This window comes from Perognathus longimembris, chromosome 9 (assembly GCF_023159225.1).
Source record: "Perognathus longimembris pacificus isolate PPM17 chromosome 9, ASM2315922v1, whole genome shotgun sequence".
Lineage (NCBI taxonomy): Eukaryota > Metazoa > Chordata > Mammalia > Rodentia > Heteromyidae > Perognathus > Perognathus longimembris.
Genome location: NC_063169.1, coordinates 13,059,364 through 13,075,977, shown reverse-complemented (window position 1 = coordinate 13,075,977; position 16,614 = coordinate 13,059,364). Strand labels below are relative to the sequence as shown.

At 41.8% G+C, this 16,614-nt stretch overlaps 1 protein-coding gene across 1 annotated transcript in view; it reads right to left on the bottom strand.

Annotated features, from left to right (window-relative positions):
* Rtn4ip1 (reticulon 4 interacting protein 1) overlaps positions 1-16,614 on the bottom strand; it is a 52,677-nt gene that overhangs the window by 21,249 nt on the left and 14,814 nt on the right. The window contains exon 5 of the mRNA XM_048353748.1: positions 1,455-1,503. Coding sequence (XP_048209705.1) covers positions 1,455-1,503 — 49 coding nt within the window. The remainder of the gene's footprint in view (positions 1-1,454; positions 1,504-16,614) is intronic.

Below are 16,614 nucleotides of genomic sequence, written 5' to 3'. Positions count from 1 at the left end.
TAATTTTACTTTTTTTTGGTAAACATATGCATGTACTCTTCTAGATATCCAAATGACTTTTTTTTTCCTTTTTCTTTAAAGGCCAATAATTTTATTTGAACTTTCCTTGGTATTTTTACTAGTAATTTTCCTTCGTATTGCTCATTTTGACACTAAATTTTCAGGGAAGAGATGGAATTAATCAATATATATTTCAAAGCATTTAACTTCAGGAGAGTAGAGAAGTTTGTTGGGTTTTTTTTGGTAGATATTAGTATTGGTCTATTCCCTTGTATCTTAGTTACTTCTGATACTCTCTGATCGAAGTAGCTAACAGAAACTACTATAAGGGAGTTATTTCCAACAGAGTGAGGAGGGCATGGTCAAAGAGAGCTGTTCACATCATAGTGGCCAGGAAATAGAGAAAGGGCATACAGGAAGGGGCAGGGCAAGAACCAGCCTCCAAGGCTCTCTTCTTCTACTCCTCCTGCCAAGTGTCCGACTTTCACTACCTCCTAAGGGACTAATTCACTTCTTAGATGGGAGCCCCCATGATCTGATTCAGGAAGCACCCTTCTGAACAGATCCAGAGATATGATTTACCAATCCCTTAGGAATGTCTTAATCCAGTCAAGTTTGACAATCAAGGGGCTGGGAATATGGCCTAGTGGTAAAGTGCTTGCCTCATATACATGAAGTCCTGGGTTTGATTCCTCAGCACCACATATAAAAAAAAAAAAAAAAGATGAACTACTATACCTTGTTTTGGTTTTCCTTTACCAGAGCTTTTATCATCCATACCTCAATCTAATTCTGTTCCCTTGGTACAAATTCCATGTCCTTTAAGCAGTAATTCCTCAGACAACTACTATTCTTTTCTTTTTTTTTTTTCTACTCTGCTTTTTGTAGTTGTGGATATATCTACTCTGGATTATGAGATAAATAAAATAACATGTAACCTTTTATTTCTGGAATTTTTTTTTACTTAGCATAATATATATATCTATATATCTATATATAGATATATAGATATATATATAGTTGGTTTCAGGGCTTGAACTCAGGGCCTGGGCACTGTCCCCGAGCATCTTTATGCTCAAGGCTAGGGCTCTACAATTTGAGCCACAGCACCACTTCCGTTTTTTGAGTGGTTAATTGGACCTTGCACTATTACTTGGCTTTTTCACTCAAAAGTGGTACTCTGCCACTTGAGCTACACCTCAACTTTCTTCCCATAATCTTCCTTTCGAAGGGTTCTTCTCCATATATCCAATTTATATATTAAACTACTGGAAAGATTACTGCTACTTCCTATATTAGAACATGTCCATTTTAGAAGAGCAAGCTAAAATTAGAATTCATTTGCCAGGAATACTTTTCCTTTAGCTTTTAAGGAAACATACTTTATAACATATTAATTTATTAATTCAAATTTTAAAAATCTTCCTACTGACAAGATTAGAAATTTGTTTTACCTGTATCGCGAAAGTACCAACTCCACCGGAAGCACCCAAGATTAAAGCACTGCAATACAAAAGAAACCACTGGATAAATAAAATGTTCGAAAGTTACAACTGACTCAGTGATAAACTCTTTCCAAAGCAAACAGACTTCCTCAGCTTCCTAGGAGTATATCACACAAAGACTTCTGCTTTATGTTCACTAAGGAGCTCTAAGTACACAGCATCAGACAGTCTATGAACTCGAATAATATCAACAAAACTAATAATCTTTTTTTTCTTTTATTTTTAGGAAGCTGGTATGGTACTCTGTGACACCTGCTTTCCAGATTCTCTACGCTAGGGTTATTATAGCTTCTTCGGTGAGGAGGAAAATTGGGGCCTTTAAAATGTACTAGACTTAGTTGTTTTCTAAGAAAAATCACATTCCTCACCACACTCCTGCCCAAGTGGGACAAACATCCTGTGTTCAGACCTGTTGCGCAAAGCTTACTGAGTGGAAATGATCTTATCTTTGCTGTGATTTCCTGTTAAAGCATTTAATTAAATGTGCCCATCAGCACAAACATCATGGGCTCTAGGATCTTCACAGGACTGCTCGCGGCAGCCTGCGGGTGCTGGAGACCCGGCCAACGGACTGCTTATCCCAAAGGCAGGACAGGGGGAGGAAGGAAGGGAAAGGGGAAGGGGGGGTTAAAGGAGAGGGATGGAGGGGTAAGTCGGATCAGGATACATTATATGCACATATAATAAATTAAACATCACAATGAAATTCCTCCTTGTGCAACTAATACAAGCTAATAAAAAATGATAATCTAATCATGTCAACTCTCTACTTTTCTTCTTTTTCCTGAACATAACTCTCCTCCTCAAAGACCCTAGTCTCTTCACTTTCCCCACAACCTCTACACATAGGGCCTATTCCTCTGGATCTAAAATGCTTTCAGTATCTGGTAAGATCTCTCTTCCCTTGAGGGGCCAAGTCTCAGTTTTCCTCCATAATATTCTGACATAATCCTGAATCTGATATCTACATCACACATTTGGCATTTTCTGAGCTATACATGCACACATACATTCTGCATTCCAAGCGATTCTGCAAGTATTTAAAGATAGAGACCTCCCATTAATGCTCTATTCTGGCCATGCTGTTCTGGATGTAGCAGATGCCTGTACAACGTTCCTTGACTTTAAAAACAATTGCATGACATCCTATAATCAGGTGAACAGTTTGCTACCACCTTAAGTGAGGGGATTATCTAGCTACTACAAACACTACCCTGAAGTTTCTTCCAGTAAAAACAAAACTAACAACAACAAAAAAAAAAAAACAAACAAACAACCCTTGAATTTCTCAATTTCTTCTGAAAAGGCTAGATTTAAAAGGATACCAAAAATGTTGGTTATCTACAGGCCCAACTGTCAGATATACTTCTGATCTCATTATTATCCATTCACCTCTTCTCCATTACTCGAAGTAGCCTAATTTCCTCAAGTAAAAAAGCAGTATTATATTTCAAGCAAGGCTTGGGAACTGAAGAGGAAGAGGTCTGCAACATCAGCTTCAGTTCCTCACGTTGCCACCTGGTGGCGCTCCTAAAGTGCAAAAGAGGCAAGGAGGCCGACTCAAGGCTCTGCAGTTAGCTTAAACCGTGAGGACACAACATTCTCCATCCTGTAAACTTTATTTTGTGCAGGGTCAACTAGGGCCGGTTTTTTTTTTTTCCCCTTTCCAAATAAAGCAGACAAAATAAATGTTTAAGCCAGAACATTAGGCTAAATTGTCCTCTAACGTCTGAAGACCTGTGGCTAACTTATGCTTGTACTCTTCAAAGCACTTTGGGTGCTAAGGAAAATCATTGCTGTTACAGAGTGGCTCCTCACTTAGGGAATATGTTTCACCGAGCTTTCTGTAATGGTTACACTAACACACAAACCTCATTGAAGTAGATGCCTACTTGGCTCACTGAAGAAAGGTATACTGTATTGTTGATTATATAAGATTTTGTGTGTGGGGCTGGGGATATGGCCTAGTGGCTAGAGTGCTTGCCTCCTATACATGAAGCCCTGGGTTCGATTCCCCAGCACCACATATATAGAAAACGGCCAGAAGTGGCGCTGTGGCTCAAGTGGCAGAGTGCTAGCCTTGAGCGGGAAGAAGCCAGGGACAGTGCTCAGGCCCTGAGTCCAAGCCCCAGGACTGCCAAAAAAAAAAAAAAAAAAAAAAAAAGATTGTGTGTGTGTGTGTGTGTGTGTGTGTTATTATACAAAAATGTGGCCATGAAACAACACTTGAAAGAAGCACTATAATTCAAAATTGCCATGACTTTTACTCACATGCTTTTTTGACTTCCTGGTGCATGCAAGGAGCTCCCTTTGAAGTGAAGGGGGATTGCACGAGTGGCAGGCACAGAAAATATGGGGAAAGCTTGAGTAATTATTATACCACTGCCTTCTTAAGCCCTAAATTCTAACCTGCTCTATCATTTCTGTCTCATACCTGACTTCTCCCTAAACGATGTGGTATTAAAGCAATTGTCTTTTTCTCCATGACTTAAGACCATTTTTATTTAGCATCGTACACCTAAGACCTCTGACCAGTTCTCAGTATTTCAGTTTTACGAAGCAGGTCATCTATTGCCTTACAAATAAAATATATATATATGTGAAACAAATGATAAAACAGGAGGAGACCTGGTGGGAGGGGATCATCTTTCGAATTTCTGTATTCTGGCTTGGCCTCAGAAGTCTCTGAACACTAGGGCTGGGTAACTAGAAACCTGGGAAGTCTCAGTTCTCTCACTAATGAAATCTCTAGGTCTCAGATACTCCTGTGAAATGATGATCACAGAGGTGTTGTACCCTGGGAATAAAGAAAAACAATTGGTGCTTTCAAAAAACCTACAGTTTGCTTCTCCACCTTTCTATCATAGAAGTACATTCTCTCTAGACTACATACTTGTAGAGGGGAAAGAAGCCAAATCACAAAATTAGTATTATCTGTTAAATCCTAATGGCTTAGAAACAAACATTATTTTTAAATATGGCTCAAGCTTCAGAAAGAGGAAAAAAATATTTCACCAAGCAATTACAAACACTCAGGAAACAAAAGAAGAAACAGGAAGTCATGAGAAATAGAAAGAAGAATTGAATGGAAATATTAACATTGAAAAGTAAAACAACTACATTGATGGGTCTTCATACCAGAATAAATATGACAGAGGAAGAGCCCAGGATCTCAAAGACAACTCAATAAGAAGTATTTAGTCTTAAAAAGAAAAAAAATGAAAAAAACAATTCTCAGAGATGAGGAAACAGGTGGAACAAGTAACTAAAGAGGTAACCTGATGTGAATGCAGTCCTGGGGAGACAGAAGATTGTACACCTAGGGGAAAAGTTTGAAGAATTAAGGGCTGAAAACTTCTTAATAAAAGAAATCTAAATATATATATATATATATATATATATATATTTTAAAGAAATTAAGATGAGCCAAGCGCCAGTGACTCATATCTGTAATCCTAGCTACTCAGGAGGCTGAGATTTGAGGACTGAGGTTTGAAGCCAGTCAGGACAAGAAAGTCCGTAAGACTCTTATTTCCAATTAACTACCAAGGGGCTGGGGATATGGCCTAGTGGCAAGAGCGCTTGCCTCATATACATGAGGCCCTGGGTTCAATTCCCCAGCACCACATATACAGAAAACGGCCAGAAGTGGCGCTGTGGCTCAAGTGGCAGAGTTCTAGCCTTGAGCAAAAAGAAGCCAGGGACAGTGCTCAGGCCTTGAGTTCAAGGCCCAGGACTGGCAAAAAAAAAAAAAAAATTAACTCCCCCCAAAAAAGCTAGAAGTAGAGGTATGGCTCAAGTGGTAGAGCACTAGCCTTGAGCAGACCTAGGCCCTGAGTTCAAGCCCTAGAACCAGCACACACACACACACACACACACACACACACACACACACACAGATGAAGCTGGGCACCAGTGCCAGTGGCTCATATCTATAATCCTTGCTACTTAGGAAGCTAAGATCTGAAGACCAAAGTTCAAAGTCAGCCCAGTAGAAAAATCCTTGAGGCTTCATTTCTAATTAACCAGCAAAAACAAAGCGGGATTGGAGGTATGACTCAAGTGGTATAGTACCAGGGTGAATGAAAAAAACACAGCAAACAAGTAAACCAGTGTGTGAAACCTGTGTTCAAGCCCATTCGCGGGGGGGGGGGGGGGGGGGGGGGCACATAAAGACAGAAACAGAGACAGAAGCTGAAAATATATCTCATTTTTCAGCTTCATGTACTATTTTTAAATCTGAGAGAAAAGAAGGGTGAAAGATTAGTATCTTAGCACAATATGCTAAGTTTACTCCCTACAGTGAATAAAAAACTTAATTTGAATAAGAAGAATAATAGAGCTATAAAACAAATCAATTGAATGTGATCAAGTTGCCTTGATTTGTGTTCTCTTTTTCTAAGCCTCTGTAATTCATGCTGACATTTCCTAATTTACAGGGGAGTTCACGTGTGAATTAGACATTTGGATTTTAAACACATTTTTCCCATGAAAACAAAGCTATTTATACATCTTGGCAAGGTGCCCAGGGTAGCTGTTTATAAAGGTTTAGCTAACCCATAATAGACCAAGGACTTCATACATGGGATAACAATGGTTCTATTATTTGAGATGTACTCAGAATTTCAACCAGGGCCACTAGACTGTATCTCAAATGGGACAGGCAGTGGGAATTGTCCCGAATCAATAGTTCCTTCAATCTTGTACACACACAGAAAGACAGAGGAAGACCAGAAGTATAGCTCAATGCTAGTGTGTTTGCCCCACATGCACAAGGCCCTGGATTTGATCCCTAGCACTATAAGAAACAAAAAGAAGATGGAGGGAAGGAATGCTTATAAGGTGAAAAATAACAGTGGATGAAAGAGAGAAGTAGCATAGTCAGAGAACTATATTTACATGGAGTCCATGAAGCTGAAGTTTCAGGCCCTTCCCTAACACAGAGCCGTGGAAGAAACTCAGGCAGTATACTGAACACATGTTTTTGTAAAATCTGCAAAATTAAATCATGCCAGTTACAAGCAGTTAAGATTGCAGTCTTTTTCCATTCCTCTATCATACTTCCCCTATTGCCGGGTGATACTAGATTTAGCTAAACAGTTAAATTTAGAGGAAGGGACTCATTTTCTGTGGTTTCAGTTACCTACAGTAAGTTGCAGCCCACACTTATTAAATGGAAAATCATAGACAATCATTTACAAATTTTAAATCACTTTTATTATACTATGTTGTTATAATCATTCTATTTTATTATTAATTACCACTGTTAATCTCTTACTGTACCTATTTTATAACTTAAAGTTCATTATAGGGGCTGGGGATATGGCCTAGTGGCAAGAGTGCTTGCCTCCTATACATGAGGCCCTGGGTTCAATTCCCCGGCACCACATATACAGAAAACGGCCAGAAGTGGTGCTGTGGCTCAAGTGGCCGAGTGCTAGCCTTGAACAAAAAGAAGCCAGGGACAGTGCTCAGGCCCTGAGTCCAAGCCCCAGGACTGGCAAAAAAAAAAAAAAAAAAAAAAAAAAAAAGTTCATTATAGGTATGTATGTACAAGAGAAGAGACAACAAACATAGGTTTCCATAATATTAGGCGTTTCCTAGAGGTCTTGGAAGGTGTCTCTCCAGAGATAAAGGGGGACTACTGTACATTTGCTTTTGATTAAGTGGGAAACTGATGCAGTTCACAGTCATTCTGCAGAATTCAGTTATTGCCAGCTGTTCTGGTTTATGACTTCCTTCTAAGAATATCCCAACTGCTCACTAAGTCAACTCACCAAAACATGACATTTTATTAATGGTAAGACTGAATGCCACTGCAACCAGTACTAGATTTGGTGAGTAGTGAAAGACATACAAGGTTAAGTTTAACAAGGTTGGAGATGTACAGAGCCAGAAACTAGTCTGCAGAAAATTCTTCCAATTAAGACATGCAAAAACTTCTACTACTGAGGTAACAAACAGTACAAGAAATGTATCCAATGCCTAACCTATGAAACTGTAACCTCTCTGTACATCAGTTTGATAATAAAAATTTGAAAAAAAAAGATTAAAAATTTTTTTCTACTACATTCCAATAGGGAAGATGTGAACAACAAACTACTTAATAAGACTTGTTAATTAAAATCTAATCATATTTTAGGCTTATTCACTATCCTAAACCTGAAATGCCTTGCAAGCATATACAAAAGAAAACTTATAGCTCATATACAAAAGAAATTTGGGAAAACACTGTTCCAAAGTTGACAGCAATTCTCAATTTAATATGGCATGAACAATGGACAGTTATGCAGTTTAAGAGGACACAGCAGGATTGAGAAACAGCTATCAAGTTTTGGCTTAAAGTAAATAATAATTAACTGTCATTAGGAACACAGAGGAAGGGTCCAGGTTGCTGGGGATTCACGCTGCCCTTCCCCCAGCCCTGGGGCAGTGTGGGAGGGAGCCCCTCCCACCTTCCGGCCTCAACCGGAAGAGAAGCAAGAGGTCCCGCCTCCCGCCACGTGTCTAATGGCGGAGGCCCGGCCCTTGGGGGGTGTGGTCCTCGCCCATAGAGGAAGTTCGTGACATCACCGTGAGGGACACGGTCTTTAGCCTATGACTGACCCTTTGGCCAGTCCCCCTCCTTTCCCGCCATTACCGTTATAAACACCCCTCCCCCCCCCAATTAAATCCTGTGAGACTCATGGACCATGGAATACGTCTCCCCGATGCCTCTCTCTGCCGCGGTTCCTGACACATGAGGGGACCGGGGAGGGGGCTACCGGCAACCTTTCCTTAGTTTAGCGTAATCCATAAGAACAGGCTTTGTTCCTCCCGTGGGCGGGAGGTTAAAGCCGAGTGTTCTTTCATAGTTTGGAATTTGGGCATCTCCTCTGGAGAAGTGGGGAGAGGGGTCGCGAACCCAGACACAGGTAGTAGTGATAGGAGTTAGGACAAAAGCAGGTAGTCAGGGAATTGAGGCCTGTACAGATTGCAGATGGCAGGATAAACTGATAAATCAAAACCTGCCTGCAAAAGAAATGGAGGCAAGAGGCTACAAAAGAACAAGGAAGAAGGACTAAAAAGAATGCAGAAGTAAGGACAGGGCATCAAATCTTTGGTGCCAGGACCTTATAGGAAACAGACCCACCAATCAGAAAGCCATCTTCAAGGACTCCCAATTCTCCCTATAAAATCCAAGGCCAATCTCTGAAACCCTCAAGACAAGGCAAGCTGGCTGACAGGGGCTGAAGTGCAATCACCGTGTGGCATGTCTATGTCTCTCTTCCTCTGCCATACAAACTCTTCTAATAAACTCTCTTGTCATCTTTACTGTGTCCTCCTCTTGCTTGAATTCTCTTGCCAAACTCAAGACGAAATAAAGATACTGGGTCTAACTGGTGCCCCCTTGGCAATGTGGTAGATGATCAGGAAATGGGCCTAACTGGCATCATCTTGTCTTCTTAGTGGATGAAGCGGAAGTCTCACCCCCTGGTGAAGACCAAGGACTTCATACATGGGATAACAATGGTTCTCTTATTTGAGATATACTCAGAATTTCAACCAGGGCTACTAGACTGTCTCTCAAATGGGACAGGCAGTGGGAATTGCCCCAAATCAGTAGCGCCTGAATTCCTAGAGACAGGGGTTGGGACTTAGACAATAGGTTACTGAACCTGCCAGTCCTGTACCATGAACTCCCAAGACTCCAAGACTCTCATTCTTGAGCTCCCTGTGACCCTGCCCCTTGACCAGGACCTATTTAGGTTCTGACCAGCTCAGGAGCTGTTTTGCACCACACCTCGTGTCTCCTAAGCTTCTTCAGGTCACCATCGTGTCCCTCTTCAGCGCTCCATTAGAGTTGGTCAGGTTTGTTGAAATTGTTTGTCTGCTCTTTCTATGCTTTACTACCCTCATGGCTCAGTTTTCTAACAGTATTAAGTGTATTTGAGGCCTCAAGTTTGGGGGAAACATGCCACGGGCTTTATAAAAGGGTCAAATCCCAATTTGACCTCTCAGAATGTAGCTTCTCTGTATCTCACGGTCGAATTCCCATATAACAAAGAACTGAGGTCAATTTATCTGCCCTAAATTTCTGGTAACATAATAATGACTTGCCAGGAAGTTAGGGATTATTCATGTCTCTTTCTAATTCCTTTTCTCCAATAGGTAACATAGTTGTGTTTTTCACAAGTTGAGCTTGAGATACAAAGGAAATGGCTTGCCAGGTGCTGGTGGCTCATGCCTGTAATCCTAGCTACTCAGGAGGCTGACATCTGAGGGTCAAGGTCTAAAGCCAGCCAGGGCAGGAAAGTCTCTGAGACTCTTATCTCCAATTAACCACCAGAAAACCAGAAGTGGCATCATGGCTCAAAGTAATAGAGTGTTATAGCCTTGAGCAAAAAAGCTCAGGGATAGCACCTAGGCCTTGAGTTCAAGCCCCAGAACTGACAAAAAAAAAGAAAAGAAAACAGCTAGCTGGAACTCGGTAGAAAGGTTAGGGTTAGAAATACAGATGTACAAGTTAGCAAAATCTAAAGAGAAATCTGGGAGAAGATGAGGTAGCCCTGGGCGATGGAGAATGGTGGAGAAGAACACTGAAACACAGTATATTTAAGGGACTGGAAGAAAATGGAGGCTTTAAAAAATACCAAGAAATGACCAAAAGCCAAGAGGGAAATTAGAGGAATCTAGCGTCCCCTAAGAGCCACAAACAGTGAGTTTTAAGGGGATGGGCAACAGTGGCAGCTACTTCAGAGAGATCATATTAGAATAAGGACTTCAAAGTGTCAATGAGTTTGGCCACCTTTGACAGATACAATTGAATGGCAAGGTCTGGGAGCTAGATTACAGTGCAGTGAGAGTAAAGAACTTCTAGGCCTTAAAAAAGAGAGTTATCCCAAGCTAGGCATCAATGGTTTATGCCTGTAATCCTAGCTATTCAGGAGGCTGAGATGGTTCAAAGCCACCCTGGGCAGGAATGGCCATGAGAATCTTATCTCCAGTGAACCACCAGAAAACCAGAAGCAGAGCTGTGGCTCAAGTGGTAGAGCAGAAGTGGCACTGTGACTCAAATGGTAGAGTGTTAGCCTTGAGCTGAAGAGCTCAGGGACAGTGCCCAGGCCCAGAGGTCAAGTCCCACAACCAAAAAAAAACAAAACAAACAAACAAAAAAAAGCTATCCCAGACCCTTAATCCATAAAAGAAGTTTGATTTATTGAAGTTTCAATAAATCCCTTACAGAACCTCAGGCTCTCAACAAGGGGAGGATCCATTTTGCATCCCTTCGGCCAGGCAAGCACCTCAGCCTTCCCCTTGCTCTTCTCTACAATCCCACAATTGCATCACAAGAGGACTGGGTTCTTTATTCTTCCTCAGTACCTCTAACCATACAATCCAGTCACATGCAGATGAAAACCCAAAGTCCAAAGAGGTGGCAGGAGCAGAGTGCAGAGAGCCACATGGGTGGTAGGTGAAAGATAAGGAGTAGAAGATATGGGAAAGAAGGAAGCTGGTAGAATTACCAGGCTGTCATTTTAATTTCAATATAAGCTTACTGATGGCAGTGACAGCCAATGTTTTACTGTTTTGAGCCTGTGTAATTCTATAAAAAGAATTAATCAAAATCTTAATTTATACTTACATGAAAAATCTCTATTGTCATAAACCCTATTCTGAAAAATGAAGCTGAAAAGTACTCTTATTCTTTGCATTGAGTTTCAAGTGTATAAAATTTTAAAGTCAAATTTATTTTGTGGAGGAAGAATGTTTCTATTTCTAACTTTCTACTATGTATGTCAAACAGAAAAGTATAAATTTCCCAGCAAGAGATGAATTTAAGGCAGAGGATGAAATATTCAAATGTATCCAGGACCCTCAGATTGTACCAAATTTCAAAACTTTAAAGTTATTTTCAAATAAGTTCCTATTCCTTTTGAGACCTCTGAATTAATCTGTGTGCTCCGACAAATAAATCATGAAGAAAGCATGGACAGGTTGCTAGCAAAGGAGTAATTTTACTTGGTGATCCCAGCAATAGCAAAGTGTGAACAAACTGACATTACATATCAAGGTAAAGTTATCCTCTTGGGTTCACTACGCTTAGGTGGTTGCAGAAATAGAATTCAGTAGCAAAGAAGGATAAGGTAAACACCCTCAAACCCTTAAAAATTTGGTCACATAAAAATCATCATGTAAAATCAAGATGTAGTTGAGCATTTTTGTTACTGTTAGCTTTTGTAATTTTTTTCTGTATTAACTGGTTAGCAGTCCTTGATAACAAATACTGAACTACTTTATGCAAACCAAAGCATGCTTTAAGGGCAATAGCAACAAAAAACAAAACAACAACAAAAGACAACAAGGTGGCAGGTGGCTGAGATCTTAGGATTGAGTTCAAAGCCAGGCCAGGTAGAAAAAGTATATGAAACTCTAATCTCCCAACCATAAAAGCCATCAGTGGAGCGGTGGCTCAAGTGGTACAGTGTTGGCCTTGAGTAAACGAGCCCAGGGACAGCAATGCCCAGGCCCCGCCCAGAGTTTTAAAAAAAGCCAAAATACTCTCCATCAATCACAATGAATAATCAAATGGAAAAATAAACCTACTTTTGACATAAAGTAATAAAATCCCATTATGTAATTTGTTCATTAAAACTATTTTTAGAAGAGGAAAGATGGCGCCGATAGAATAGGGAGGCACCCCGACTCGCTCCAACGGCATAGTGAGCTGGGAACTCCAACACCCAACACCCCATCAAGAACCCAGCAAAACCAGCAGCCAGAAGCAGTGGAGAAACACACGAAAACAAAAAGGAGCAAAAAAGAAGAACCAAAAACCTACATGGAGCCGGAGATTCACCGGGGCACCCTCCCCCCACCAGCCGACCCTGGCCCAAACAGGGTCAGGCTGGGAAAGGGGAACCCGGCGATCGGCAGACAGGCTGCCAGGAGCGCAGAATTCATATAGCGGGAGACCCCACGGACACAAGGTAGGGTGCGGACCAAGACACACACCGGCAGCGACGAGAAGTCCGGGTCCACACCGGGTTCGGACAAGGGAACCCAGCACGGCAGAAATCGGGAACCAGGGAAGCCACCACGACACTTAGCCAACCCCTGGAGGGCCAACGGCTGCTCGGGACACACACACAAAGCAGCAAAAGTGAGTGCCCCATTATCCCCTCCCCCACCCCCACCCCTGAGGGAACAAAGAACCCCCAAATCAGGCGGGGAAGCTCCCATCAGGCACTGGGACAGTCAGTTTAGCAGGGGAAGGGCCCAGCAGCACCAACACCCCACAGGTTCCTGAACTGGCAGAAACGGCCCCGCCCCCTTCCCAACAGGGGCTGGGAGACAGCCGGTCGCGCAAACCCCACCCGAGGCGCCTGGACCTCGCAGACTCTTACAACTAAAATCACAGGCGCTGGTGGGCAATACCAGCCCAGCAGGGTCACCTGAGCCTGATCACGTCCCCCACTCACAGCAGAGGTGAGGTCTGAAGGTGCCAAGCCACACCCGGACAGTCGATCCCACTGGACCCCACACATACCGCCCCCCCCCCAACGGACTCGTGGGAGGGCACAAGCACAACCCAACAACCCAGGACTTGCTCTGGGAGGCATATCCCGCCGAAGTGCCTGTTGCAGTGGACGCACAGCTCACAGGAGGGTGGGGCCCCCGGCGACAGCGCCCGCTCTGGTAGGCGTACCCTGCACTGGTGGGCGGGGCCACAGCGGCAGCACCTGCTGCCGTAGACACGTCTACACAGGAGGGAGGGAGGAGCTACAAACCAAACCTGAGAAGCCATCCAGATCTCCAGATGCGCAAATCACAAAGAAATATAACTCAGTTCATCAAAGGGCAAGCCAACTCGCCAGCTCCAAAAAGCAGCACGACTGAAGAGGAGATGGAGACTAAAAAAGCAAATGAGGCCATGTTAACAGGAATGATCGAAAGCATCAGAAATGAAATCAGAAAACAATTCCAGGAATTTAGAGCGGAAATCTGGAAGGACACCCAGGAAGCCAAGAAAGAAATGGAAGCAAAACTGGATACAATGCAAGCCTGCTTTAAAGAAATGGAAGCAAAAATGGATACAATGCAAGCTGCCTTTAAAGAAAATCTCCACATCCTGAGAATTGAAATGCGTGAAAAAATAAATTTAAAATACAACTCTTTAAAGGAAGAAATCTCCATGATCAGAGCTGATATGACAACCATAAATAGCTCTCTGACATCCATAAACTCCGCAATTGAAACCATAACACAAAGAGTAGACCATATAGAATCCAGAATCTCTCGCCTGGACGATGAAGCAGCTGACAACAACCAGAAAATGACCACACTCCAAGAAAAGGTGAAGCTTCAGGGAAGACTAATCCAGGAACTAATGGACAAAGACAAGAGATATAATCTGCGCATAATTGGAATAGAAGAAGGAGCCGAATACCAGAGCAGAGGGATAATCATGTTCTCAATAAAGTTATTGCAGAAAACTTCCCCAATCTCACAGGGGACCCCATCCAGGTAACCGAAGCCTATAGGACACCTGGCAGGCCAGACCCCAGGAAAGCCACCCCAAGGCACATAATATTCAAGACTACAGACCTCAAGATTAAAGAGCAAATTCTGAATTCAGCCAAAGCGAAGAAGGAAACTTTTTTCAATGGGAAGAGGATTCGAATAACATCCGACTTATCCACACAAACTTACCAAGCTCGAAGTGAGTGGAAGAACACCATCCAAGTACTCCAGAATAACAATTTACAACCTCGGATCAAATATCCAGTGAAATTGGAGTTCACATTCGAAGGGAGAACCAGATCTTTCCACACCAAAGAGGAGCTAAAGGAGTATGTGAATAAAAAACCAGCCCTACAGCGAATATTAAGAGGGGAACCCCAGCCAACAGAGATCGTAAAAGACACACAGACAGAATCAGAAAGAAACTTCAATAGCCAAAGTCCAGCAGAAATACAAGCTCACTAAAGACAAGAAAGAAAAAAAAAGAAGAAGAAAAAACAGCCCACCAAGAAAATGGAAGGAGAAAAAACACCCTTATCCTTGATCTCTTTAAATATAAATGGTTTAAACTCCCCGATAAAGAGGAGCAGACTGGCAGAATGGATTCGCAAACAAAAAGCTGACATCTGCTGTCTACAAGAGACCCACCTTACAGCAAGGGACAAAAACAGGCTTCGAGTGAAAGGATGGAGCAAGATCTACCAAGCAAATGCATCCACCAAAACGGCAGGTGTAGCCATCCTGATCTCAGACAAGCTGGACTTCTCTTTAAAGTCCACTCAAAAAGACAAAGAAGGACACTACATATTAATACAAGGAAAAATCCAGAATCAAGAAATCACGGTGATAAATGTATACTCACCAAACAAAAGAGGCCCAACATATGTCAAGCAAATTCTCAAAGAATTACAGAGCAAGATAGACGCAAACACAATCATAGTGGGTGACTTTAATACTCCTCTCTCTCCAAGAGACAGATCCAACACCCAGAAGATTAGTAAGGGAGCTGAGGACCTAAATAACACCATTTCCCAAATGGATCTAACAGACCTATATAGAACCTTTCACCCTACAGAGACCCAATACACCTTCTTTTCAGCAGCCCATGGATCATATTCCAAAATAGACCACGTCATAGCCCACACAAAGAACCTCAGCAAATACAAAAGTATTGACGTCATCCCATGTATTATATCTGATCACAGTGGATTAAAGGTAACCCTCAACAACAAAGGATACCACAGAGCCCATACACACTCTTGGAGGCTAAACCCCACGCTGCTATCCAACACTTGGGCCACAGATCAAATTAAAGATGAAATCAACAAATTCATAAGCCACAATGACAAAGAAAACACATCACAAAGAAACCTATGGGACACAGCTAAGGCAGTGCTGAGGGGCAAGATCATTGCACTCAGCACCCACATTAAAAGAATGGAAGCAGAGCAGGTGAATACCCTCACGATGAAACTAAAACAACTGGAGAAACAAGAAATGACAGAATCTAAAACGACTAGGAGAGGAGAGATCACAAAGATTAAAGAAGAGATAAATCTGATTGAAAATAGAAAGACCATTCAACAAATAAATAAGACTAAAAGCTGGTTCTTTGAGAAAATAAATAAAATTGACAGACCCCTTGCAAGACTTACAAAAAAAAGAAGAGACTCATATTCGTAAAATCAGGGACTCCACAGGAAAAATTACAACAAGTACACACGATATTCAAACAATCATAAGGAGCTATTTCCAAAACCTCTACTCAGCAAAAAACAATAATTTTACAGAAATGGATCAATTCTTAGAGAAGTACAAACTGCCCAAACTGAACCAAGAAGAAATAAATCAACTAAATAAACCAATAACTTACGGTGAGATACAGGAGGTAATCAAGAACCTCCCTACTAAGAAAAGCCCAGGCCCAGATGGATTCACCAACGAATTCTACAAAACCTTTAGTGAGGCGCTAATTCCAATACTCCTCAAACTCTTCCGCGAAATAGAAATAGAGGGAGAAATCCCAAACTCATTCTACGAAGCTAATATCATACTCATTCCCAAACCAGGCAAAGATCCAACAAAAAAAGAGAACTACAGACCAATATCACTAATGAACACAGATGCAAAGCTCCTCAATAAAATATTAGCTAATAGGATCCAGAAACTGATCAAGAATATCATACATCATGACCAAGTAGGCTTCATCCCTCAGTCACAAGGATGGTTCAACATCCGTAAATCAATCAACATAATTCACCACATAAACAGAACTAAAATCAAGAATCACATTGTTATCTCAGTCGATGCCCAAAAAGCCTTTGACAAAATACAACATCCATACCTATTAAAAGCTTTGGAGAGAACAGGAATAGATGGAACATTCCTCAAAACAATAAAATCCATATACAACAGACCAACTGCTAATATCATATTAAATGGAGAGAAACTTCAATCATTCCCTCTAAACTCAGGAACAAGACAAGGATGCCCACTCTCCCCACTTCTGTTCAACATAGTGCTGGAATCCCTAGCCATAGCAATAAGGCAAGAGGAGGACATCAAAGGGATCCACATCGGCAAGGAAGAAATCAAGTTATCCCTA